This window comes from Carlito syrichta, unplaced genomic scaffold, assembly GCF_000164805.1.
Source record: "Carlito syrichta isolate Samal-C Ts95f unplaced genomic scaffold, Tarsius_syrichta-2.0.1 Scaffold315377, whole genome shotgun sequence".
Classification (NCBI taxonomy): Eukaryota; Metazoa; Chordata; class Mammalia; order Primates; family Tarsiidae; genus Carlito; species Carlito syrichta.
In genome coordinates this window covers 230420-257895 of record NW_007259473.1, presented here as the reverse complement: position 1 = coordinate 257895, position 27476 = coordinate 230420, and the positions used below count along the sequence as shown (strand labels likewise).

General features: G+C 42.6%; 1 protein-coding gene across 1 annotated transcript in view; it reads left to right on the top strand.

The window, feature by feature from the left end:
* Positions 1 to 27476, top strand: part of LOC103275246 (triple functional domain protein-like) — a 103708-nt gene that overhangs the window by 63811 nt on the left and 12421 nt on the right. The window contains exons 10-13 of the mRNA XM_008072662.1: positions 6084 to 6275; positions 22694 to 22863; positions 23918 to 24092; positions 27113 to 27308. Of these exons, the coding sequence (XP_008070853.1) occupies positions 6084 to 6275; positions 22694 to 22863; positions 23918 to 24092; positions 27113 to 27308 (733 nt within the window). The remainder of the gene's footprint in view (positions 1 to 6083; positions 6276 to 22693; positions 22864 to 23917; positions 24093 to 27112; positions 27309 to 27476) is intronic.

The window sequence follows — 27476 nt, the reverse complement described above, 5'->3', positions numbered from 1 at the left end:
GATTTTAGTTTAGCAATTTGTTTAATAAATTTTTTGTTATAGTCAACTTCTGTAAAGTACTAAGTTGTAACATGATTAAGTAACATAACAGAGATTCAGAAAAAGAAGTAGTGAAAGTTTATGTTTGAATTCACTTAAAATATACTAAATATAGATTTATTACATAGAAGAATTCTAGTGTTCTAAGAAGGAGGAACCCCAGAGTTTGAACCTCACATTTACTTGGTGGAAGCGAGTCGTGCAGCCCAGTGTAACTTCTGTAGGCACAAGACCCAGGTCTGGAAGCTTTGGGTTTGAGGATTTGTTTCAGACACTACTGTAGCCACCTTAGGAAGCACTTGGATCCTTTTTGCATGCAGTTTTGCAGAGCCAAGGACCTCCTTATGACTGATCGGAAGAGCCATTCCTTTATTTTGTTCAGCGACTGTGAGTAGACCAATCATGTTCAGTGAATCCATGATGATTGATGTATAGTGTATGGTTTTTATTTTTATATAAAATGCATAGCCGTGGTGCATTTTCATGTACAAGAGTAAAAAAATTAAAAATATCTTCCATGTGAAGCTTTTGTAAATGACTGTTGGAAAAGAAGATGCTCTTTAATAGTGACCTTTTACCTTCTAGGTAGTTATTTAAGTAAATATTCCTTTTGAGATTTAAAAGGCTATGATTGACTGGGTGTGGTGGCTCACGCCTGTTACACCTGCATACTTTGGAGGCTGAGGCAGAAGGAGTCCTTGAGCCCAGGAGCTCAAGAGCATCCTAGGCAACATAGTGAGACCTCATCTCTACAAAAAATTAGCTAGTATGCACACTTATAGTCCCAGCTACTCGGGAGACTGAGGTGGAAGGATTGCCTGAGACCAGGAAGTTGAGGCTGTGATGAGCTGTGATCCTGCCGCACTCCAGCCTGAGCAATAGAGTGGGACCCTGACTCAAAATAAATAAAAATTTAGAAAATAATAAAAAGCTATAATTAGCCTGGGCAGCATAGCAAGCTAGACCCTGTCTCTATAAAAAAAATTTTTAATGTAGCCAGGTGCATGCCTGTTGTCCTAGCTATTTGGGAGGCTGAGGGGGAAGGATTGCTTGAGCCCTTGGGTTCAAAGCTGCAGTGAGCCATGACTGTACCATCGCACTCCAGCCTGGGCAACAGAATAAGACTTTTGCCTCAAAAAGAAAAAATAAAAAGCCATGATTACCTCAGCCAGTAACGTCCAGAATACTCTGGCTCAGGGAAGAACCTGGTTTTGAGCACACTGAGGATGTCTTTACTATCATTGGTAAATTTCTGGCATAGCATCTTCCATAAGTACCACCCTCTTTCTTTTCTGCTTATTCCCTGGAATTCAGTTACCTTCCAAAGATATAACCTGTCAGAAAGTTGTTCCCCGGGAAGCCATTTCTGTCAACAACTTTTCATATGTGCCATATAATTATCTTCTTGGATAAAAGTGTGTCATTTAGGAAAACAGGAGACCTTAGATTCATTCTAGATTTTCAGAGGAGAAACAGTCCAGATTACTCCCTGATCACTAATGAACTCATTCATCTTTTATGAGCACGATGCTACCTCCATAACACATGGATGTGCAGAATGCTTCTGCATTTGGAATGTGCTCTAAATTTCTGATTTGCTGAAGCTCTTAGAGCCTTGTGCGTTTGCACGCGCGCGCGCACACACACACACACACACACACATACACAACAGACTGCCTTTTTGCAACAAACTCAGTTCGTAATATAAAGTTTTTATATATTTTTTTAGTCTTTTTAAATAAATTAAGTATTAAATAAATCAATAGTGGATAATTTCCTTTAGGTTGGCTTGGGCTTACAAGGTAACAAATCTTCTCACCTGCTTCTTTTTTCCGTATTAAAAATTCTTCTAAAGTTTTACTGATATAACCCCACTGCTTTCTGATTGCATGACCATAGGGAAGTTACTCAATCTGCCAAGTCCCTGCCCAGACCATCTAGATTATTTAGATTATCCAAGTATTTTGATGAGTCCTAGCATTGTGTTTTAAGACCACTGAGCAACAGCTGGAAGAAACTCCAGAGGGTAGTGCAGGCATATTTATTCCCCTGGCCTTTCTTACCTCACCAAACCCAACCTTCTCCATACTGAAAGTAAAAAAATGTGAGTCTGGTCAAATGCTGAGAGATCTAGATGGCAGCCAGAGTTTTGCTATGCCTCGATAAATCCCATACAGGACTATTTGGGTCTGCTGTTCATATTGGTGGTTTTATTTGCACCTTCATACCCTGCACCCATGTTGGGGCGTGGCCAGCTTGCCTCTAGATGTGCTGTGTTCACCCTTAGTGGAGGAAAAGACCCCTGGAAATGTAGGTCTTGTAAGTGATCATTTAAATTGCCTGGGACTTTTAACTTTGTACTGTAGATGTACTGGCCCATCGCTCTTTTTAAATTACATTTCTTTATTAATAAGATACCTTAGAAGTTTCCTACATGCAGCCTTTGTTTGTTGTCTTTTCAGCCAAACAAATACAACAGAAATACTCAGGCCTTGCTTAGAAGGAAATGCTTGTTTTCCTTCTTTTTCCTGTCCTAAGGTGTTTTTTTTTTTTTTTTAAATCACCAACTTTTATTTTCCAGTGGATTCTGAAACTTCTGGCCATCTTTGGTGAGCAACAGCCTCTGCAGCTGAGGGACTGTAGAAAGAGGAAGGTCTGATGTGCATTTGCCTTACAGAGGCTCTTGTCAGTCTATGAGCTGTACAATTTTTATTTCTTCTCAAGAAAGAGGAAACTAGTTAGTCCCCCACCCTGGCCTGGCCTTACATCATCCCCTTTAATCCTCATGGCAGGGAGGCCCCACACCACAGATAAGGAAATAGGCCCAGAGGGAGATGTCTAAAGGGACAGGACAGCAGGCAAAAGACAGGAAAAGTTCTATCTCTCAGACACTAAAACATGCTCACTTACTGACACCCTTCCCTCTTAAAGTCCAGTGACAAAATTTCCTCTTGTGAGAGAAACCCTGGCCCAGGCACTAGTTGTTTCAACAATCCCAGCTCTACTAACTGATTTGGACAAGTTACTTCATCCCACTGAGCCTCAGTTTCCTCTCCTGTGCAATGGGAATAAAATAAGATACATGCCATAGAGCTGTTGTGAGGCACAGAGTAATTGCTCAAAAGTCAGCATTTATGGTCATTGTGATGTACGTTAGCACAAGGAAACCTCTGTCCCGTTGCAGAAGGGCCCAGGCCTGGAGCTTCAGAGACATGAGTGCTGAAGTGGGTCCCACCAGCCCTTGAACCTCTTTTGTTCTACCTTGTCTTCTTCAATTATATGATGATAAGTGGAATGAATGCTGTTTAATATCCTGGATCATTCAAAAATACACTCGTACCTTTGAGACAGTTTTTTTTTTTTTAAATAACGGAAACGCTTTTAGAAATGTAATGCTTAGTTGTTGGGAGTCTCCATCATCTTCAGATCTGCTTATCAAACATAAGAGGTATATATACGATTTCAAAGTTGTAGTGATGATCAGTAGGAAATCAGGACTCAGTCCTTCAGAAATGCGTGTCTGCAGCGCTGTGTTGTACGTAGAGCTTGCTGCACTGTTAGCTTCATTTGGCTCTGAGACTTACTGTGCCTATCTCAGAGATGCAGGCTGTGGCTCCAAGTCTCCTGCAGGTGCAGCCTCTGGTGGTTACAGAACTTCTGTGGGCAGAATGCATGCAGAACCTCCATTGCAGAGCCCTTGGTGCTCACGGCTGTCACAAGAGAGCCTTTGCTTGTGGCCAGAGCCTGCACTAAGTGGCCCCAAGTGCCAGCCTCAGAGGGGAGGGCCTGGATGAGATGATTTCAGAACATGATCAGGAATTGTTCATGGGCGAAAGCTGGTTTTGAACTCTGTCTCTTGTGTGTGTGTATGTGTGTACACACTTTTTCCTGAACCACTTACTTTACTATGTATTTCCTACCAAGAAATGACATTCTCCTATACAGCCACAATGGCACCATCCAAATCAGGAAACTGACATTGATACCCCTTCTAACCTTCAGACCTTTAATGTAAAAAGACATTAATGTCCTTTATAGTAAAAGGATCAAGTTCAGAATCACCTGTGGCACTCAGTCATCACACCTCTTAGTGTCCTTGAGCCTGGAGTGGTTCCTTGGTCCTTCCTTGACTTTTGTGCCTGACACAGGGGAAGATTTCAGGCCTGCATTTTGGAGGATGTGCCACACAGTTAGATTCAGGTGGTACATCTTGGCTAGGAGTGTCACAGGAGTGATGGATGCTGCGTCCTCCTCATGGCAGCCCATTGGGTGACATGTGGTTTTAACTTGTCCCCTTGCATGAGGTGTTCATTTGATTTCTGTGCTAGGGTGGGGCCTGCCAGGCTTCTCCACTGTAAAGTAAGTCTTCCCACCATTGAAATTAGTAAGTGCTTTCTGGGGAGGCACTTAAGAATATCTGGTCCTCACCTAATGTTATTGATACATTTCTGTCAGTATAGACTCGGGGTTACTGTATTTGGTGGCTGATACTCTGTGACAACAGAGCTGATGACTCTGATGCTCAGAAACAGACTTGGCTAAGCCGACTTCTATGTCCTGACCTGACCACTTTGCCCTTGGGCTCTTCCTTGCTTTTGGTACAGTATGGAGTTTCGGGCTTAGGCTATACTTTATTCCACCCCAACCCTGCAGTCAGCCCTTTTTCCATGAAGCCTGCTTACTTTAGAGGAGAGAGGTTTCTAAAAGCCGAAATCCGGTGCTACGCATGCTTACCACTATTGGACTATTGGGCTGTTGCTCTCCCAAGCCCTCAGTGGACAAAAGGAGGGAGAGGAAAATGTGAGCAAATGTGTGTGTGTGTCTGTGCGTACATGTACACACATGCACATTCACATCTGTCTGTTAAAAACCACGTATTCACCCTGATCTGCAAGTTCCAGCCAGTGCCAAGGGTTACCTCATGTTTTCTCCTTTGCTGTATCTTTAACTCCCTTTTCTTAAAAAGAGAAGCCTGGCTCCCTTATCTGCAATGTGACTTACTTAGTTAATCCCCTTGGGTGGAACCAGTCTTCCAGATTGGAAGGCTACTCCCTCCCCACATAGACACCCTCGGCACCCTGCTCTAGCCCATCTTGCCTTCACCACCAATGATATGTATGCCTTCTCAGCTTTAGGACATTGTTTGAGAAGGTTGAGGACCCACCTGAAACTGGCTTTCTGGGCTGCCTTGGAAGGCCTGAGTTCTGTTCTTTTCCTGCACTAACCCCCCAGCCTTTCTTAGCTGCTTCCCTCCCCATCAGCAAACTCCCTCCCCAGCAGTCTCCTATTAGAGCATCGGACTCTAACATACCTGTTTATTGGAAGGGCCCATTTAATGCCTCAGATTTATTAGGAATTAAAATTGAGTAACTTTCAGAGTATTTTAGACACATGTTTATGCTTTCAGATCTTTAAAATCTGGCTACTTTAGAGCTATTATAGTTATTATTTCCTTTTTGCTTTCAGATCTTTAAAATCTGGCTACTTTAGAGCTATTATAGTTATATTTCCTTTTTCTCAAAAAAAACCCCCTATAGTCTTAAGTAGAAAGAAGATAAGCACAGAATTGCTAGTAAGTGGAAACATGTGAAAAGGGACAGCAACTTATGTTTGGAACTGAACCTTTACATAATTGTCATAAAGCAGTATATCATAATGAAAGACACAGAACTGGAACTCGCCACTCGATCCTAAAACTGAGAGAAAAAGTTAAGACAGCATTTGTGACCATGGGCTGTCTCCTGAGTCCACCTTGGCGAAAATCTGAAAGCCCTTTCTACATCAGGAGGCAGCCAGCAACACTACAGACAGCCCATTGCCACGAGGTACAAAGGCTTTGCCATGAGGGTTAGAATTTAACAATCTGAAACAATATTGGAAAAGGTTGCTGTATAGAATTCCTAAAATCATCTCTCCACATCATATTTTGTGTCAATGACCAGAAATGTTGCACATCGACTCTGTGTTGCTGTATTGTATGACTCCGAGCCTGGCTGGTTTGCTTTTTATTCACTTCTGTTTCTCTGGGATGTTGTCTTGTGCAGAACACATACACCAATGCAGATAAGTTACTAGAAGCAGCAGAACAACTGGCTCAGACTGGGGAGTGTGACCCAGAAGAGATTTATCAGGCTGCCCATCAGCTTGAAGATCGGATACAAGATTTCGTCCGGCGTGTTGAGCAACGAAAGATCTTGCTGGACATGTCAGTGTCCTTTCACACTCATGTGAAAGAGGTAAGGTGTCAGGAGACAAAAATGTAATCTGTATCTGAAAGCATCTCTGGATTCTTTGGAAGGAATTTGAATTTGGTCATAATGTGAGAAAGTGGTCAAGAAGGTGGCAAGTTGTGAGCTGTAGCCTGTGAATGCTGAGTGTGTCTGCATGGATGAGTCACAGAGGCCATCCTTGTAGCACGAGTGCACGGCTGCCTTTGCTGGGGGTAAAGAGAGGATACATTGGGTGTGGCTGGGGAGACCTGTGAATCAGGAGATGAGTAGGGGAAACAAGACACTGACATTCTTGACAGAAATCATGTAAAGTTACATGGAAGTATTATGTAGCTTTTGAGAAAAAAATAATTTTAATAAAACTTCAAGTTTTCAGGGTGACTACAAATTGATATTGATGTTAATGTATTTCTTATTTCACAAAGGACCTTCATGAAGGATGATAATACATTATAATACAGCTCTTTATGAATTGGGAATGAGTGACCCTTCTGGGTAACTTAAGATTATGACTGTGGAAACTTGTAGTGATAGGATGGGAAGGAAGACCTGGGGAGGTTAGGACTACTGGGGAGAATATGGTGAGGTCTGGCTGGCCTTGTTTAAAGGCATCAGAGAGTAGGGACCAATAAATTCCTTTAATGGAAAAGAACTTCACTACCAGTTCTGAGATCTTGGGTAGTTAGTCCTCATTCACATAATTTGTAACTTAACGTTTAGACTACAGGAAAACCATACTACCCTCTCTCTGAAACCCTGTGAGTCCATAAAGAGAGTGGAGGAGGGGGTGTAGCAGACTGCTGAGACCCCACAAGTTCGCATTTTGCTCTGCCCAGGCTGGTAGCCAGCATTCTCTGTCCTTTCTGCAGATGGACGGGTGCTTCTCAGGCCTGAGATGGTTATCAGAATAGAAACTGACACAACTAGCTTCTTTCCCTACTCTTAATACTGCTATAACTCAAAAAACTGTTGAAAATATTTACAAAGAGGCTGTTTTCTCCAAGGAGGTAATTCTGGAGGCACATATCACTCGACTGAGTTTCCCAGTTGTCCTGAACTGAACTGAAATCACTCCCTGCACTTCCTGGCCCTGCCAGCTCCTCACCCCAGCCTCTCCAAGGCACTGATACCACAGTTGTTTTTCTGAAATATAAATTTGATTTGGTTGTGCCCTTTCTTTTGAACCATCAGTGATTCTTCTGGGGAGCAGCCTGAAAGCCTCCACGTCCTCACAATGTAGACCCTGCTTTTCCTTCCAGCCCATCTTGTGCTGTGTCCTCATCTTCCAGGGTCCCTCGCACTCAACCCTGAATCTGTGACACTCCCGACGTCTTTGACACGGAGGGATGCTGTCTCCCTTCTCTTTCCCAGGCAGTTAGCCACCCTGCCTGCACCTTCTAGAGCTCTCTCCACACGCATCTGTTACAGTGCTTGTCATGTTGCGTATGACTGTGTTACTCTCTTTTCTGTTAGTGTTAGCACGTTCACGTCTCTTTATCCTTGTACATTTTTACACCCTTACTGAAAGGGAGAAAGAGGTTAAAGCTGATCAGTGTATGAAAGCAGATGGTGTCATAGTACATTAAGCAGTGACCTAGACTGAAAACAGACCAGGAGCACAGCAGTCTGGACCCGCCTGAGGGCAGTGGCCTGGGCTGGGATATCCAGTCCACAGGTTTCTTATTCAGGCCACAGGGGCACTGTTGCCCTGGACACTGTAGATGTCACAGGAGAGGAAAGGAAGGTGGCAGGCAGCTGGGCAGCAGCTCACAGACCAAACAGAGAGAGGGGTGGAGGGCAGAGAGCCTCAGATCTGTAGCACAGTTCAGAGCCCAGTGACTGGAGCCAGTGTTTGTGCGCCATGTCTAGCAATATTCTAGCAGCTAGCAGTCTGAGGTAAGGATTTAACGTTCTTTTAAGGCAGAAAACCATTTTCATGAGGCAAATTTCAGATTTAGAACTTCTTTTCAACATGTGATGGTTTTCAGAAAGGAGACACTAAAGGAAAACTGGAAGGAAAGCATTTTGCAAAATCTGTTCTCAGAGACACCATTTGGGTTCATTGATTTTTGTAACATCAGCATTTTTAAGGAAAAATCTTACAATTAAAGCATTTCAGTTAGCAGACCACAGAGTCTGTACTGTCACCAGGCTTAGAAATTACATAAAAGTTAAAGTATATTTTGTTTCCACTGGCTTCACAGTAAGAACTTCTAGTGTGTCTGAGTTTGTCGACTAAGGAGACCTTAAACGGGATCACTTGTAAAAGTGGTTCACTTTCATAATGGGAGAATTTTTAGTATGGTTCATTCTTTCCTTTTTGTATGCAAGGCCATCACAGTGGCAGAGAAACGTTTGCCTGTTTATCTTGATTTGCTCCCTTACATGTGTGCCCCGGGATCAAGGATGGAGTCGGGGCCCAGTTGGGAAGTGCATGGCCGAGCGCACACATGCCCGATGTTCAGGGAAGCTGCCCATGGACTTGGAATGCAGCCTGGTTCTTTCCCTCAGTGTGCTTGCACTTCGTTTTGAGCCCCAAACATTTTCTCGGTTGATGTTTCTTTTCTTGACCAGCCCCAGAATTTTCCTCCGTGTTCTTTGTGCTGTACACACGCTCTAAAATCCCCATGAATACTTGATAGTTTTTGTGCAGGAAAAAATAGTGTCTTCAGTTGTCATGTTTTGAAACTGGTTATTGAGATGAGCGTAGGACACATTAAATTAAATTAAAATTAAAATGAAATGGGGGCCAAGAAGACGAAATCATGCTAATGTTTGCATAAAGTCACTAAATGTATTAACATACCAGATGAATGAAAAAATTACTAAGATATACATTGTCTGAATCAGTTCTTAAGCAGATCGTACAATTTAAAATTATTTAAAGGAAGATAGAAAAAGTAGCTTGTCTTTTTCATTTAGGCAGATTCATGAAGCTTTTTAGAAGTTACCTGTAAGACTCTCCCAACATAGAAGTTAACCTTCCTCACTGACAGATACCGTGCAGTAGTTCTGTTTCTCACTTTATCCAGAGCATAGTTTGTAACTCTTTTTTTGCAGTAAATTTTTTGCTCTCTGATAACATGTAATACAAAGATGATGTCATAACAACTCACTTTAAAAAGGTGACAGGTCGGCCGGACACAGTGACTCACACCTGTAATCCCTGCACTTTGGTAGGCCAAAGCAGTGGATTGCTTGCATCCAGGAGTTTGAGGAGAGCCTGAGCAACATAGCAAAACCTCGTCTCTACCAATAAATAAGTTAATTAATTAATTAATTAATTAGAAGTGGTGTGCTTGTCTGTAGTCCCAGCTACTTGGAATGCTGAGGTGGAAGGACCACCTGAACCCAGGAGGTTGAGGTGGCTGTGAACTATGATCATTATGACCGTGCCACTGCACTACAGCATGGGTGACAGTGTGAGACCTGGCTCAAACAAAATAAAGGTGACAGATCAAAGTGATGTATGCTCAGTGGAAGCTCACAGATCTCTCTAAGAATCCCACCTGGAAGAAAGTTGGTAGCTGTAAGTCTTGTTGCAGACCAAGCTTGTAGACTTCAAACACTGAGACCTCTGGGCTCTCTCTAGAGAATGGAATAGAGGACACTTGTTCCTAGGAAGAGAGAAAAGAGAACATATTCTTACATAGGGGACAGATACCTTCTGCCTCGAAGTTGCATGATGCAGCAGGTGGTTGATAGAGTGTTCAGCCTCAATTCCCCCTCAAACCCAGTTTTGGAAGCATTCCAGGGTCCTGTTTCTAAAAAAGAATCATAAACTGCTTCACCTTTTTTCTGAAGGCTTTTGAAGACTGCTGTTCTGTTTTGTTATTTTTTTAAGTATTTGAAAGGAATGTTGATTGGCCTAACATAAATTTGAATTTTATTTTGGGAGGATTTTCATCTTCTTACATTTTGTCCGCTCCTGTCAGTCCCTTCAGCATGAATTCCCATTAGTATTATTTGAAGCATTTATTCACATCAGCTCTGTTTATGATTCTTTCACTATCTGTCCTCCTTTCCTCTTTAATACATGTTTCACTGTTTCTTGTTTCCCTCATTCTTTGTGCTCATTTGTTCCAAAGTTTATCCCAAGCTGGTGCTAATATGCAAGGAGGTGATACCATAATGAGTGACCAGTGGAACAACACACTTCTGCTTTAATGTGTATCACACATTTTAGACACTTGTTCATTTGCTTCTCTTGATAGACTTTAAGTTCCTTGAAGCCCAGTACCATGTCTTACTTAATCTTTATGTTCCCACTAACTGGTCCACCTTCCAGACTTGGCTGATATTCTGTAAAAGTTTGTGAAATAAATGATGTTTTTTTCTAGCATGTTGTTCTGAGATTTGATGACAGATTTAGTGATTGAATGATATTTTTATTTTCAAATATAGCAAAAACAAACATAACTATTTTCATCTATTCATACTCATTCAACATAATTCTCAAAATTAGGTCCTGAGTTAATTGATAATACCTTTGAAATTTATGGGTTATTTGAGGCAACCAGGTGGTGACATTGAGCTCTCAGCCAGAGTCTGTTTCTGGAGTTGATTCAGTGTCCTCGCATTGATTTTTGTTCTCAGAAGCCATGGTTTCCCAGGGAAGATCATTCTCATTTGAATTGGGCTGTGATTCTTGCTGGGTTAAGTAAAGAAGCCTCTTGGTTCTGCTTCTGCAAACTTACACACTGAACTGGGGCAAGTTTTTGTTTTGAGTAATGCCTGGGAAAAGAGGAACCTTTCATTTTATTCAGAAGTCAAAAATAAAAGGCTCCCAACCACCTGGAGATTTGGTTGTTGCAGCATACCAGTCTGACTTCATTTTTATGCCCAGCAGTTGAGCATGCAGGCTTCTTTGTGCTCAGGCCAGTGTTCCAAGGGGAGAATAGGGGCACTGAAGCCGGAGTGCTTCAGTGTGGATGTGCAGACCTTTCTGCACTGCTTCTCCTCTGGTCCTCAGGTCCTCACTGAGTTTGCTCCAGTAATATGTTGAAAACATACCCAGTGCTTTCGCAGGTAGTCACTGCTTCGGAGCCCAGGTTTCTTTTCCCCTCTTTCCCTTGTGGAGCTGGAGATTGCATCAGGCATCTGTTTAAATGAAAACAGGAGAACTGACTAGAGGTGCATGGTGCTCATTGCGCAGACTGGCTGCCCGCCGTTGAAAGCTCCTCATGATTGGTGGTTCCGAGTCAGAGTCATCACCATGGCAGGCCTAACTTTCTCTTCAGGGACTTTCCCAGGGGAGGCCTGGCTCTGTGCTCTACGTTGAAATGACTCTCTGCAGGCCACAGACACAGTAGTTGATTTCTGAATTACTCCAGCCTCTGGTGAGCATTTGATTCCTCCAGATTTCTTATGTCCCCTGTGCAAAGTCCTCTCAAATATGGTTCCCAGCTTCTAAGCCTATTCTTCGACCTTCCTAGAAGTATTTTTGCTGATGAGTCTATATTTTCCACAATGACTTGCTTTTTTTGTTTCTTTCATTCCTATTTCCACCCCACATATATACAAATGCTCCTTGACTTATTGACAGGGTGACATCCCGATAAATCCTGCATGATAAATCAAACCATTTTAGATTGGGAACTTTCTGTACCTCCACAGATAGTGCATTGTATCTTTAAACATATTCCCCAGCTGTTTTTACTTTTTATTTTGAAGTAATTACAGATTCCCAGAAAGTTGCAAAAAAAGGAAAGAAAGAAAGAAATGGACAAAGAGATTTCCTACATCTTCATGAAGTCTCCCCAAGGGTAACATTTTGCATAAGCTCAGTACACTATCAAACCAGGATACGTACTTTGCTGCAACCCACAGAGCTTAATCAGATTCACTATGTTTAGGCTGGGCACAGTGGCTCATGCATATAATGCCAGCAAATTGGGAGGCAGAGGTAAGAGGATTGCCTGAGCTCACAGGTTCGAGACCAGCCCAGGCAACTTGTCGAGACCTCATTTCTGCATTAAATAAATAAAAATTAGCTGGGCGTGGGGTCTACTTGGTTCCAGCTACTTGGAATGCTGAGGTGGAAGGATCACCTGAGTTCTAGCCTAGGCGACAGAGTAAGACTCTGACTCAAAAAAAAGAAAAAATTTACCAGATTTACATGCACCTGTGTGTGTGTGTGTGTGTGTGTGTGTGTGTGTGTGTTCAATGCAGTTTTATCACATATATACTGTGTAACCATCACCATTTTCAATATACAGAACCATATAGAACTGTTGTATCACCAAAGAGTTCCTTTGTACTAATAACCATGTCTATTCCCTACCCCATCTCTAACCTCTATCAGCGACTAATCTGTTGTTCCCCATCTCCATTATTTTGTTACTTCAAAAATGTTTCATAAATTGGATCATACAGTACATAACTTTTTGAGACTGGCTTTTTTTTTTTTTACTCAACATAATTCCTTTGAGATCCATCCACTTTCTTGCGTGTATCTTTTCTCTTTATTGCTGAGTCATCTTTCATGGTATGAATATATCACAGTTTGTTTAACCATTCGTCCATTGAAACTGCCAAACTGTTTTTCAGAATTAGCATGCTATATTACACTCCCACTCGAAATGTATGAATGATCTTTAACTTTTCACCATCTCAAAAGTCCAGGAGTTTTTTGGTAAATTTGTCAGTGGGAGAGGTTAAGACCCAACATACGATATTTTCAGGTGGTAAGTTTACCTGTTATGATCAAATCTCAGTAATTTTTGTTTAACATTAAATTCCTTAGCTGTATTCCTTAGGGCATTAAACTCTCTCTGTATACTCTTATGTATTTGATTTCTTTATTTATCTGATATAGGTACAGATGAGCAATTAAATGGCCATAAGCCAATGAAAGCAAGAAGAAACTAAGAGCCTAGAACTACATCATCAGCCCTTGTGTGATTGTGCATTAGATTTGACTTTGGGCATCAGTTGCTACCTACTGCTGTAAGCACTATGTCTTTATGTAGATTGTGGTATCTAGTTTGGCATACTGATTTCTAAAAATAGGTGGTTTTCCCATAGGTGACACTATCCAAAAAAATAGATCTAGTCATGTGTGCTTTCTTTCTGTAAAAATATAGTCTTTATTAAAATAATTGAGAAATTATAGTAGAACATATTCCCTACACTGGCTGAGCAATCTGGGATAGATTTCTCTGTAGTGCTTCAGCTTCCTTAACACCAAAATGGGAATAATAACATCTAAGGGATATGAGGGGAAAGGAAATTAAATATGTAAAGCACCTAACAGTGCCTCTCTTATAGTAGCTGCCAGTAAATGTTCCTTTTTTTCCTTCTGACCCCCATTATAACTTGCTCAATGTAGACAAAATAATACAGGCTTTAAAGTAAGAAGCAAAGATATAAACACCTAGGTATGATCTAGGCTCTACCTCACTAATCTTTGATCAACAATAACTGCTTAATCTATTTCTGATGCCCTTCCTCAGAGTGATCACCTCACTCTGATGCTGTTCTTAACATCAGAACTGAAAGCCTTTCATGGGAGATACACAACTTGGTTCTGTCTCCAACTCCAGTCCCTCAGAGTAGAGGAGGCTATTGGAAGGAATCCTTACTCATGAGTTCCTTCATATTGGCAGAAGTTATTTTGTACATATCACTAAATACTTTTTATTCCAGTAAAAGTTTCAAAATAAATTATTTTTTTCACAGATAAAACATGTATAAAACATTTGTGTCAACCAGTGGGAGAAAGAAAGTCCTTTTGTCAGATTAATTTTTGTAAAACATTATTTTTTTTTTCCTATAGACTAATTTGAAACTCTGGTTGAAATTAGTACATTTTCCATTTATGAAACTTGGACCAATATTTTCCATTAGAAAAAATTTGTATATAACAGAGAAATTAGACATTATTGTTGAAGATGTCATGGTGCTCTGAGCTACCTGAGTACTGAGTAGATGAATAGATGGTTATTGGATGAATGAATTTATCATATGTTATCTTCATTTGTAACTCAGTTTGCAATTGGGATTCAAAGTATAAGACTGTACATTGACTTCAGATTGTTATAGTTTCTCGTTAAGGGTCACCCTAATGGAGAGTTGTAAATGCTCTAATTAGCTGTTTGTACATAGAACTTGATTTATGTCATAGAAAAGGTGGGGCACTTCAACACAGGATCAGAAAATGCAATGTTATAGGTCTTAAAATGTCCAGCTGAGAGTGGATGCACATATGTAGTCCTATTTGCTTGTTAAATTTCCTTTTGAAGGGCATTCTAATATTCTTGATTTCTTAGCTTGATATTGAACTTCATAAACTGAATATTTTATTATCAAAAAATCATGACAGGTCTTTGGTTCAGTGAGAAAAGTATGCTATCCATATGCATTTCTGGCATGTATTGTTTGTATTGATGGTTGTTCTTACTGAATAGGCAGAGAGATTGATCAACAATGGATTAGCTAGAGTTTTGACTGTAACTTAAAGCTCCAGATAAGCTGGGCTTAAAGGGAATGATAAGGCTTTTTTGGTTTTATTATTATTTGTTTGTTAAAGCACAAAATTCAGAACTGGAAGATCAAGGAAGAGTTGAGCTTTTTGTTTGGGACTTATGATATTGATAGATGGCAAGTAGAAAATAGGTTGCATCAATTCTCACTTTGCTTCTTGTTCTCTTCAAGAAGACTGTTCTTCAGACACAGGCAGAACAAGCTAAAGCTGAAGGCTTTGTGAGAAAGGACTTATTTCTTCTAAATGAGTTCAAGTCTCTATCCCAGGACAAATTAGATCCCTGGGTACTGAAAGAACTTGACAATTAATCACCAAATTGGGTCTGTCTATCTTCAAAGAACTGTGGGAAAGTGAGGAGATGCCAGAGGCTGAAAATACTTTTATAAGAAGGTAGATTTCCTGCAATACTCAGGTTAGGAGTAATCCGAGGCAGAGTTCTAGAGAGGGTTTTTCAACTGCTGGTAAAGGAAGAAATGAATGAACAAATTATAGCATGTTAACTTTATTTTATTATTTACTAATTTTCTGGCTTGATGAAGGGCTTGCAGTGGAATTAGTGAGAGGGCATTGGACTAGGCCTTTGAACATTTAATTTGTAGACAAGATAGAAAAATATAGACTGTCATGTCAGTATAGTTACTAGAATCAGACTGCTGAATGGCTATAAAGTCAGCTGAGGATGTCAGCATGAAACCAAGGCTGTCTTTATTCCCCCATTCTTATCTGGGAGAAGATGCCTAGTAGAAGATGTCAGGAAGAATGTCTTTCTGATAGTAAGATATTACTCATACCCAGGATATGAATAAGGAAGTCGTTTCCAGTCCAGAGCCACAATAGATCAAACTTACTGAAAAAGGCAGTGCTGGGCACTTATAGACTAACCATCTCAGGTCCTGCAGGATGGTCTGGTTTAATCCCTTGGTGTCACCTTCTGTGGGGACAAGACTCTAAAGTTACATTTTTGAACTGACTCCAGCGAACCTATTCCGAACTTTTATGTCTGTGTGTGATATCAGGAGAGCTTGCTCATCCCAGTTCAGGCATCCTAAAAACTTGGCTTTGTTGTGTTGAGAGCTGTTTTTCTTAAACATGGACAAGTTGGCACAAAATGAGGACAGTTGTGGTAGCATAGCAGAAATAGTTGCTGCTCCCTTACAGGTGAGACTATCATGCAGTAGATGGTGTCAGCAGGGTTGGAGGAAATTTCCAGTGTCATATTACATGTTTCTGTCCCCATGCAGAAAGCCTATGAGTGGTTGAATTGATCTGAAAGTTATGCTTATCAAAGTCTAGATGAGGGTCTTTCAGATATGTCAGGTGATAGGCTTAGGATCCTAACACGTCAGGAAGAATAAGTCAAAACCTATCACAGAAATTTTTTTCAGAAGTTTTAATATGAGGGACCCAAAATAACCCAAAATGTATTTATTAAAAATTGTGTATCTATTCTTACGTATTTAAACTTCAGTCACCTTCAAAGTACTCTCTGTTTGATGTAATACGCCTATCAAGAGGCTTTTTCCACTGCTCAGAAGTTTTGGAACTCGTCAATTTTGATGCCTTTTAGTGCTTCTGCAGTTTTTTGTTTCACCTCTTCCACAGCAGCAAAATGTTTCCCTCTGAGGACTGTTTTCATCTGGAAACCAAAAAAGTCACTCAGGGTGAGTGGTTGAATAGGAAGGGCAGAGCTTGGGGGTCGTGCCATTTTTGGTCAATAACTGCTGAACACTCAGCGAAGGCAAGTGCACTTGTAAATCTCCTATCATGATACAAGCAAACGCGTTGAAAGAATCTCCAAAAAAAAATCTACTGAAGCTGAATTCAGCCTCTCACAACAGATAGCCAGAATACTGACGCCAATAGGTTCCTAGAATGCTTACTTAGTGGGGGAAGCCTATACTGCAAGGGTCCCACCCTTCAAATAATAATTTTGTGGTTTTAGGGTCCCCATCATGTATGAGTGTTTTGAATCAGAGTAAGAACCACAAAGGTGGCAACAGCATGTATTTAACAAAGAAATGGCCTTACATATGATAATTGACAGAGTCAACAATATTGTCATGCCCCAAGGTAGCTCTGCTGTGGGGACCAAGCAGCCATCTTGCCCTTGGGTGGCTGTTTGGGTCATGTGGGTATTACAGTCCTCCAGCCCCTGTTTTGAAAGGGATGGTGTTGGGAAGAGAGTGAGCTGGTGTTGAAGGAGTTCCAGGTCATGCTGTGACCTGGAGTCATGCCGTGACTAGGGAATAAAATAGTTTACCTAGGGAAGAGGCAGACAGGCTACAGGTCTTGTGTACCATCCACAGAGATTTGAAGACTTGTCACAGCCAAAAGGAATTACTCTTTGACCAACTGCAGTGGGAGACATTGATCACTCTCCAAATGACCCAGGGATGAGGAGGTCTTTTCTCAAACGACACCCCTAGTAACAACTGCTACTGACAAGAATATCTTACCTTTTGAGGATATTGGAGAATGGAAAGAAAATAAATTCCTACTGTCAAATTCTTTGTTGAACAGAGTTAGGTTTGACATCCTGTCTGGGTAGTTTAAGTCCCTGATGTTCCCAGCATGAGCTTTGTCAGTCACATATACCCCTTGTCCCTAACTGGGCTTCACTGCTGTGTCACCTATGCCTCGCCTGCACTTATGTCCACTCTGGTGCCAAATGCCTGCACACCGTCCCTTCCAACACACAGAGATGCCTTGAGCGCACCCCTGCATTTCTTCTCCTTTATACATATATTTGTGCTGATGTTATCTCATGATACTAACTTTGATTTGCTCTCTGTTCCCCTTACCTCCACCTCTACATCCTCTGTAAAGTATCTTTGATCATATTAGGGGATCTTTTATCCCAGCTACCCAAGAGTGGAAAGGTGTTCCTCAAACCTTTATTCTTCCTCAATCAGGGCAGCAGTCATGTGCAACCAGAGTACAATTTGTCTTCTCAGGCAGAAGACCATGCTGTATATGGTTGGGACAGCTCCCTTTTACCCCTGGTTCTTATACCTGAAACCAGATCACATTTTGTGTGTGTAGTGGTTGCCCTTTGAAATTCCACCTTCAAGTTGCTGAGGAAACTACCTTACTTCTGCTTATGACTTGCAGTGGCCCTGGGGAGCTCTGGCTTTTGTACTTCCCCTGCTGGCCCTGGAGCTCACCCACCCCCTAAAGGACCTTGAATGATTGTTTTTGTCAAAAACAAGAGTAGGGAAACAGATATCAGATATAGCTTCTGTTTACCAAGTGCTTGTAGTAATTGAGTGCTTCACCTATCTAGGATCACCTCAATGACTTCTCACACTGGCTTTGCCAGTAAGGGAAGACATACAGTGAAATCTTCCCATTTCATAGATGAGAAAACTGAAGGTAGAGAGCTCCGAGAGTTTCCCAAGGTCACACATGGCATAAGGACCCTGGCAGGTGTGTCAGGCCCCTCCTTACATACCCCAACTCTGGATGGACACCGACTTGGAGGCTGTGTTCAAACTGCATCAGCTGGTGACCCACCAGGAGCACAGAGGGGCTGCAGCTACAGCAGTTCCCCGATCTCAGGACTCTGATCCTCCCATCCACTTAATCAGCTGGAAACTCGATCCTTCCCCAGAATCTTCCACCTGGTCAAGGTTCTCCAGAAGCCCTCCCCTCTCCAGCTAGTGAGGAAGGGACCTTCTCTTCTTGAGGCTGGCCCATGGGGAGGCCTCCCCCATCTTTCTCACAGGGGCTTTCTCTACAGAACCCCACGTCCCTGCTTGGCCTGTCCTTCCCTGTGGATCCTGATCTGTGAGCCAGGTCTGTACACACCCACAGCCCAGTTGTGGGCTGGTTCAAGTTCTCTTCCTATTTTTTTTTTTTAAAAACTTGTGTTTTTGTTTTTTCAACAGTTTTAATAAAGAGATACTAATTCCTATTAATGATATAAGAACTTAGCTCTTAAAGGTGCAGTGCAGCTAAAACCAGAGGCCACCATTGGCTCTAGCCCACAGTGGACCTGGTTTCTCAGCACCCAAGCACAGCTTGTCACCTAGTGTGTTGGATGCTCCCTCCTGTGATGCAGGTCCAGTACCTTGTGAGAAATACATGTCTTCTGATCAGATTAGAATGAGAGAAGAGCAGCGTGGTTTGCTATTTTAGAATGTAGAGTATATTCTGAGAATCTTTTTCTGATGTCCATGTGCTTAGATCATGGACTAAGCCATCCGGTGGGTAGAAGTCTGAGCCTAGGATGTGGGGGCAGCACTTGCTTCGGAAGCCTCAGCAGTGGGACCGAATGGCAAGTTTAACATGCAGAGACCCATTCCTTGAGTGGTCTCCATTTTTCATTTGTTAGTTAGTGACTAGGATTGATTCACAGACCGGGGACTGTGGTGCGAAGGGCTGTTTTTTCACAAATGTCCATCTTGGGAGGTGGGGCGGGTGCTGCAGTGGCCTCATGCACCTGAGAGGGTTTCCTTCATTGGAAGCAGGTAGATGACTTCTGCCTGTGGGCAGGCACCTACTCCCCAACCTCCACCCTCCACCACCACCACTACCACCTGGCAGGTGGGAGGCAGTTACCACCTTAAGTGGAAAAGTCCACTGATTAGACAGAATGTCACGGATGTTGGCTTTGGTCAGATATTTTAGCTCTCATAAAATATTATAGCCTTGTTTTGCTAATTTATTTGTTATTGCTCAGAGCAGCCAAATTGGCACATACTTGGGTTTTGTTTTTTTTTTTAAGCAAATCTTGCTCTTTGGTCTGGGTCCATCCTTATAATCAGGGTAATTGAGGTTTGTCCAGAGCCCTGCTGTTTGTGCAGTGCCTCCACTGCTTCTTCTTTTGTGTATTCCTCTTAGTGACTCCTTTTGGCAGCATTGGTATTCCTAGGATCCCTGTTTTAACAAATGGAGTCTTTGAGAAATTAAGTGATCTTTTAGGTCATAGAGCTAATTCTTTGTTAAAGCATTTCTGAAATCCAGATCACCTTACTCTAAATACCATAATACTATTACTAACTACTCTACAGTATGACTTACAGCAACTTCAAATGTTTTTCATGGGAAATGTTAATGCAAATTGGAAGATTCCTCAGTATTGTAATGCTGTCATCTTTCCACCTTTTTTTTTTGGATTCAGGGTCTCACTCTGTTGCCCAGGCTGGAGTGCATGCAGTAGCATGATCACGGCTCACCACAGCCTTACCCTACTTGACTCAGGTGGTCCTTTTGTCCCAGCCTTCCAAGTAGCTTGGACTACAGTTGCACACCAACATGCCTGGCTAATTTTTTGTAGAGACGAGTTCTCATTATGTTGTCTAGGCCAGTCTTGAGCTCCTAGGCTTAAGCAGTCCTTCCACCTGGGCCTCCCAAAGGGCTGGTATTATAGGCATGAACTACCATGCCAAGGCTTTCTTCCTCTTTGTAAATACAGCTGCCATGTTCATGAGAATGTAGAGGAAAGCAAAACAGAGAGTATGTTATTGATTATAGACCCTTTATATAGATAGTGCAGTAAATATTCTCACCAAGTCTTCTTTCTGCTACTGTCTTTGCCACTGAGTGTGCCACTCTGGGTTGTTGCTTCATCACCTGGGGCTTCTCTTCCTTAATCTGTAAATGAAGATTTTGAACAGCCTGTCTTTAAAACTCCTTTAACTACAATTCTTGAATTATATGAAATTTGATAACTTATACACAAAAACAAGATAAGAAATTATATGAGAAAAGATAACACGTTTTATTTACTTTAAAACTTTTAGTAAAATTAACTCTTAGTACCTTGCATGCATAACAGAACTGAAAAATAAATTTTTGCCAGTACTTTTCTTATTTTAAAATTGGCCTACTACATTTTAAATATTTACCTACAAATAATAAAAGTATATTCTATGTATGTAAGTATTACTCAGTGAATAAGCTATAGTATGAAATTAATGTTTTAAACTTTTCTATATTAAAAATGGAAATCAAGTTCTATATGCCTATTTGAAGAGAAACAGAAGTCATCTGGTGATACTATGTTTTTCACTAAAGATATGCTTAACAACAAAAGAGCACTTAAAAACTTAACTTGGATTTGCAATTTCCCTGATAATTCATCAGGGAATTTCAAACTGAAACCACAGTGAGAAACCACTTATTTACAATGACAAAAGTTAAAAAGACTGACCGCATATGTGGAGGAATTGAAACTCTCGTAAACTGCTAGTGGGAATGTAAAAATGATATACCACTTTGGGAAAGTTTGGCAGTTTCTTAAAAAGGTAATCCATGCCTACCGTATGATCCAGCCACTGTATACCCAGGTATTTGCCTAAAAGAAAGGAAATCATAAGTTTATACAGAGGCTGTGCCTAAATGTTTATAGCAGCTTTATTTGTAGTAACCAAAAACTGGAAATAACTCAGATGTCCATCAGCAGATGAGGGATACGTTATGGCATATACATACAAGGGAATGCTGTTCAACAGTAAGATATCAATACACACAATGGTGTGGATGAATCTCAACATATTAAGACTGAATGAAAGAGACCAGACAAAAAAAGAGTACATACTGGACGATTCCATTTCTATAAACTACTTTAGAAACTTCAAGCTATTCTTTACCAGACCGAAAGCAGATCGGTGGTCATGGGAAGGGAAGATAACGAGGACATAAAACCTTTAGGGTGAAGGAGACACTTGCTGTCTCCATAGCCATGAACTTGTGGGTGTAGGCAAATGTCAGAACTCACAATGGACACTTTAAATTTGTGCAGCTTATTGTGTTTCCGTGGTACCTCAAAAAAGCCGTTTTGTGAAAAGCTTAGCTTGGAAACAGAAGACCAAACGCAAGCACAGTTTCCTTTTGTTGCAAGTTCAGTTTTGACTTTGGAGCCCTGAAGGCAGCAACCCTGGACAAAAGTGACTTGGGAGATCTCTTGCCTTGCCCCTTCCCACTACAGCAGAAGAGGTGGCTGTCCTTGGTAGACAGTGTCAGATGCGTGGACTGACGCTTACATCCCTGAGGAGGCCGAAGCATTTTCTCCATGTGCAAAACCACTGCCAAGCCACTGGGGCCCACTCGGTTTAATGAATTGTCTTGCTCGGTTCCCTGAATAGCACCTCAGGGATCTGAAGGAGTTCATGGACTTCCAGGAAGTGGATGAGGCTCTGATGAGGACTCCGGCCAGGCCTGAAGTAGTCCTTGCTGCTCTTGTTCCAAGTTGTCTTTGCTGATCTCGGTCCCCAGCACCGAGTCTCGTGGTAGTGGCAGTGGGGGTGTCTGAGTGTTTTTGGCACACTCTTTCCCTCAAAGTCCTGACCAGGGGTCCGGGCCCCCCTGCTCCCCTGCCAGGCATGGTGGTGAATTTATGTCACCACTTTGTGGGCTTCCTTCTGTTCAAAAATAAAGCACCTACCTCTGAGTTGTGTTTTAATCAATAATAATGGATTTAATCAATAATAATCAATAATAATTGAGTTGTGGTGCCCGTGCTGGAAAAAAAATAAAACTACCCATCCTCTAGGTAAGGGTCAGAGACATGTCAGCGAATGTCTTCTGTGTTCAGCAGATGTTTTCTTGTCCAAGGGAGTCTTTTCTTATTTCCGTCACACTCTGGATTGAGCCTCGGGAGAATAGGAAAGAGCAGCTCCCCTTTTCCTTTTCCTTTTCTCTTTTGTGACAGTCCCGTCCGCCGTGCTGCCTGTTTATTTTTTCTCCACGCAGCGGTGGCGTGCTGCTTGGTTGTACGAGTGTTCCTCTGGCAGTGGGACTGTGGCCCCTCCCCCCTCCCGCCCTCTCTTCCTTCCTTCCCTCTGGGAGCAGTCTGTCACTGTGCCCCTCCCAGGGCGAGTCACACTGTCTCCGCCAGGGGCCCCCTCATCTCTACCAGGGGTCCCCCTCGGTCGCCGAAGGTCCACCAAGCTGTGCCCCAGGCCAGCCCACCTCACTGCGCCCTCTCCCCTCCCAGCTGTGGACATGGCTGGAGGAGCTGCAGAAGGAGCTGCTGGACGACGTGTATGCCGAGTCGGTGGAGGCCGTGCAGGACCTGATCAAGCGCTTCGGCCAGCAGCAGCAGACCACCCTGCAGGTGACCGTCAACGTCATCAAGGAAGGGGAGGACCTCATCCAGCAGCTGAGGTGGGCCTTGCCTCTGTCCTCAGGTCTGGCAGATTCCAGAATCCTGCCGGGGTTTTCTCTTCCCCTTTGCTTTTATGGACAATAAGCTCTAATTCTCTGTCCATCTCTTATGGAGACAAAGGAGAGTCATAGCTCTCTTTGTTTTCTTTCCTTTCTCCTCCTTCCCTTACAGTTTAACTTTATAATTTTTTCATTACAACATTGACTGATAAACCTCAGTACTCAGCTTTTAATAGTTCCTTTTAACACCCACCTAGTAGTTCCTGGAACTTCTTTATAAACCTCCTAGATTGCGCCCTCAGGCCGGTCTGGAGCATGGCAGTGTGCCCACCTCCTGGCAACCAGGCTCAGGCAGGCCTCAACGGAGTGGGCACCCGTCCCCCAAGTGCTCAATTTTGTTTACTTTGGAAACATTCCTTTTATTGGGTCCAGGGACCGTTTACGTAAACTTATCCTCCCACTGTATCACTCAAAGTATAGTTTAACAAATCGTTGACTGATAACCTTACTTGATGTTGCTTTGCTAAAAAAAGAAGCAGGTAGCCATTACTTTAAAAGGCTTAATTGGTTGCATTAAAAGTGAGTCTCTCCCAGACTTTCCCTGTATCATGATCACGTATGTACCTAATCCTGGATTGTACCTCACATCTTTAAGACAAAATTTTAAAAAATAAGCAAAATCCAAAAAAGTCTATTATGTCCAATATGATTCTATCATTTGTACTAAATAGATATCACCTATTCACTCTACTTAGGGAGAAAAGTGGCTAAAAATACAATTCTACTAAAATAATTTTATATAATTATTAGACTTCTTGTAAGAGTGACTTCAGAAAGTGCCAGAGAAATTCTTCAGTGTATCCCCAGGTTTGGCATATTGCTCGGAGGAGGAAGCCTAATGCTGCTTTTAGGGGGGTGACGCATTGCATTTTCAGAGATAAATAGTCCACCTTTCTGCCAGCCTTCTTCCCCTGAAGATTTGTACTGCTGGGTCTGGTATCTGACAGTGTGAGGCCTTCTCATCCAATTCCCTTTCCTCTGTTACCTCTGGCAGGGACTCGGCCATTTCCAGTAATAAGACCCCCCACAACAGCTCCATCAACCACATTGAGACGGTGCTGCAGCAGCTGGACGAGGCGCAGTCACAGATGGAGGAGCTCTTCCAGGAGCGCAAGATCAAGCTCGAGCTCTTCTTGCAGCTGCGCATCTTCGAGAGGGATGCCATTGACGTGAGTGTCCCCACGGCACCCACAGTCCCTGCTCTTTCCCTCGTCCTCCGTCCTGTTCAAGTCCTGCATCCTCCACACTCCCCATCCTCTACACAAGGAGGAGGTGGAGGAAGGAGAGAATGTAGAGGATGCTTTGAAGACTTCTCAGATTGACCCTGGGGAGTTGGGGGCTCTCAGCTCTGGACCCTATGTTGGAAATTGTGGGAGAGGCAGCTCAGGGCAGGAGCAGAGCAAAGCAAGTGTCAGTGGAATAGTAGGAAATGAGCACACCTGTCTCCTCATCTTGGTGTGTTTAAACCTTGATTGGGTTAGCAGCACACTCCCCTGTGCTCCGAGCAGAGGAACAACTTGAGGCAGTGATCCTCTCACATCCTCCCCCGCATCCTCCTTCTCTCTGCTTCTCTTCTACTCTCCTCTCTCCTCTACCCGTCTTCTTTTTCTCCCTGTCTCTTTCTGTCCTTCTCTCTCTTGTTCTTCTTCCTCCCATAGTGGGAATAATCTTAGCCTGTGGTGATAGGATTTTAGGTCATAGGAAACCCAACTTTTTCCCCACAGAGGTGTTCTTGGATTATCTGTAATTCTTACTCCAAGTGGACTGTTGTTCCTTATACGTGACTAGGAGAAAGAGGTACAGGTTCCTTTTATCTTTCTTCAACAAAAAGCGAGTGGCTCTGAATTGTGTGAAGGAAGATCTTTTTTCAAAGCTGATATTGTGTAAGGAGAAGTAAGTATAATCGGATGAGACTGAACCTGTCTGTGAAACATGATGGAAGGAACCAAAACTCTGTTGCCTGGCCGCTCATCACAGTACTGGCAGTGACGGCCCGAAGGCTGCCTCCGAGTACCTCTGCGCTGCCCTGGTGGTCCCCAGTGACTGCTGACGTGAATCCATAGTGCATACCCTCTCAAAATGTGTTTACATGTCCTCAGTTTAGATCTCGGCACCAGTGCTTGGAGGACACTAAGGCCCAGCCCCTGAAGTGCCACCTCAGGCAGGGGATGGCAGACTATGTGGACTGCCCTTGTAACCTCAGCTCCAGAGGGACCCTCTGCCGTAGCAGGCCATGTTGCTTTCCTTGTGCCTGTTTGTAGGCCTTGCCCTGAGTAACAGTTTTGGTCTGTGGTACAGGGGCCAGGCCCGCCCTGTGCAGGTTTCTCCCAGATGACTTTGGCTGGCTGCTTATCTAAGCCCCCATGACAGACCTTCTTGGCTCTTCTCATTGTCATCATTGATTAATAACAAGAAAGGAGTCAAACCCTAAACATGCTGCCTGGTAAAGCCTGCTCAAATGCCCTCAGAGTCTTGACTTTTAGATATGAAGCCACTCAGAGAAAAGACTCCTACATACTGGACTCCACGCAGTGAGGGCCCACTGTGGCCTGGGCCTGCTGGCACTCAAGGTAGCATCCTAGTATAAAACAAGGTCCGCTTTCCCCTGATTTCCAAGGACTCACTTTTATAAAACTTAGCAACGTGTTGGATATTTTCAGTTAGGAAACACAAAGCCATCAAAAACATTAGTTGAAGCTTTCCTTCCTGGGCACTTTGATATTTGAAAAAAAAAAATTGGGACCAGCACTGTGGCTTATGCCTGTAATCCCAGCATTTTAGGAGGCTGAGGTCAGAGGATCCCTTGAGCCCAGGAGTTCAAGGTCAAAGTGAGCCATGATCCTGCCACAGCACTCCAGCCTAGATGACAGAGAGAGATCACATCTCTATTTTTTTTTCAAATTAGACTTTATTTGTTCAATTTTAATGCTACTTTAAAAGGAAAATAAAAATTGTTACTTTTATTTCTACTTCTGTTGAACCCAATCAGGAAACAAAAACATTCCTTTTCCTCACACTGAAGCCATGTTACAAGTACCCAAGGTAAAGCCAGTGTGCAAGACCCTGTATAAGAATGTCTCTGAGCTGAGGAAATTACACCTGCAGTTCAGTCTCACGCCAGCATCAGATGTGATTTAAAAGGTTGTGGCCTGAGAACCTGTATTCTCTTCAATCCTGAAACATGAAAAGCTGAGCAGTTCAGGCTTTGGCTAAGGTTTCCTCCCTTATGTGGGAAAATGCCACATCTGCCTGCCTGTAGTAGCATGGAGCTGTCTTTATGGGAGAAGTTCATCTATTACTTGGTTAATTTTTAAAAATCTCCCACGTCTCTTGTCTTTGAATTGAAATAGCGTCTTTATCTCTCAAAAATGGATCGAGGTCTTCAATTTCTTACTAGCATGGTTAGTGTTCATGTGGATAAAATAAATTCAGATCCATGGAAAATGTCATTCCATTTATGTGTGTAGTATAATATTCTTCCACAAGTTTTTTCAAACCCTTTTCTGGATTTTATAAATTGTAGTCTTAATTTTTGTTTCTTTGGTTTTTGTTTTTGTTTTTTGAGTTGGAGTCTCACTCTGTCGCCCAGACTGGAGTGCAGTGACCGCTCCCGGCCACCGCAGCCTCGACCTGCTGGGCTCTGACAATCCTTCCGCCTCAGCCTTCCAAGTAGCTGGAACTACAGGCGTGCACTACCACGCCCAGCTTATTTTTTGATTTATTGTAGAGATGAGGTCTCACCAAGTTGCCCAGGCAGGTCTCGAACCCGTGGGCTCAGGCAATCCACTCACCTCAGCCTCCCAAAGGCGCGGGATTACAGGCTGAGCCACCGACACTGACTATGTAGTCTTAATTTGTAAAAATTATATTATGAAAGTTTTCAAATCTTCACAAAAGTAGAGAGTACAGTGGAACTTTCAGATACCTATCTCCCAAATGCAACACAATTTTGCCACCCTGGCTTCCCTAATTATCTCACTTCAGCTTCCTTCTATGTCCATTATTTTTTTGTATTTTTTTAAGAACAGCCTTTCTGGGGTGTACTTGATATGCCACAAAACCCATTCGTCTTAATTGTAGAGTGTCTCTGTCCTTTTGACACACATAGTCTCTTCCTTACTTAGTTGGCACAGAGATGTGGCAGCATATATTTTATTTTTTGTCTTAAATAGATACTTTCCTCTTTCAGATCATCTCAGATCTTGAGTCCTGGAATGATGAGCTTTCTCAGCAAATGAATGACTTCGACACAGAGGATCTCACCATCGCAGAGCAGCGCCTCCAACACCATGCAGACAAAGCCTTGACCATGAACAACTTGACTTTCGATGTCATCCACCAGGGGCAGGATCTTCTGCAGTACGTCAATGAGGTCCAGGCCTCTGGTAAGGCAGCATTCCATTCTCTGTCATTTGTGGCTTCTTTATGTCACCATGGGCATTCAGCTTATTTCAGTGCAATGACTGGAAATTTTGTTAGCTCTTATGATGTAGGTATTAGAGAGACCTGTTCTTTAAAAGGAAACATTTTTCCTCCCCCCCCCCCCCCCCCCC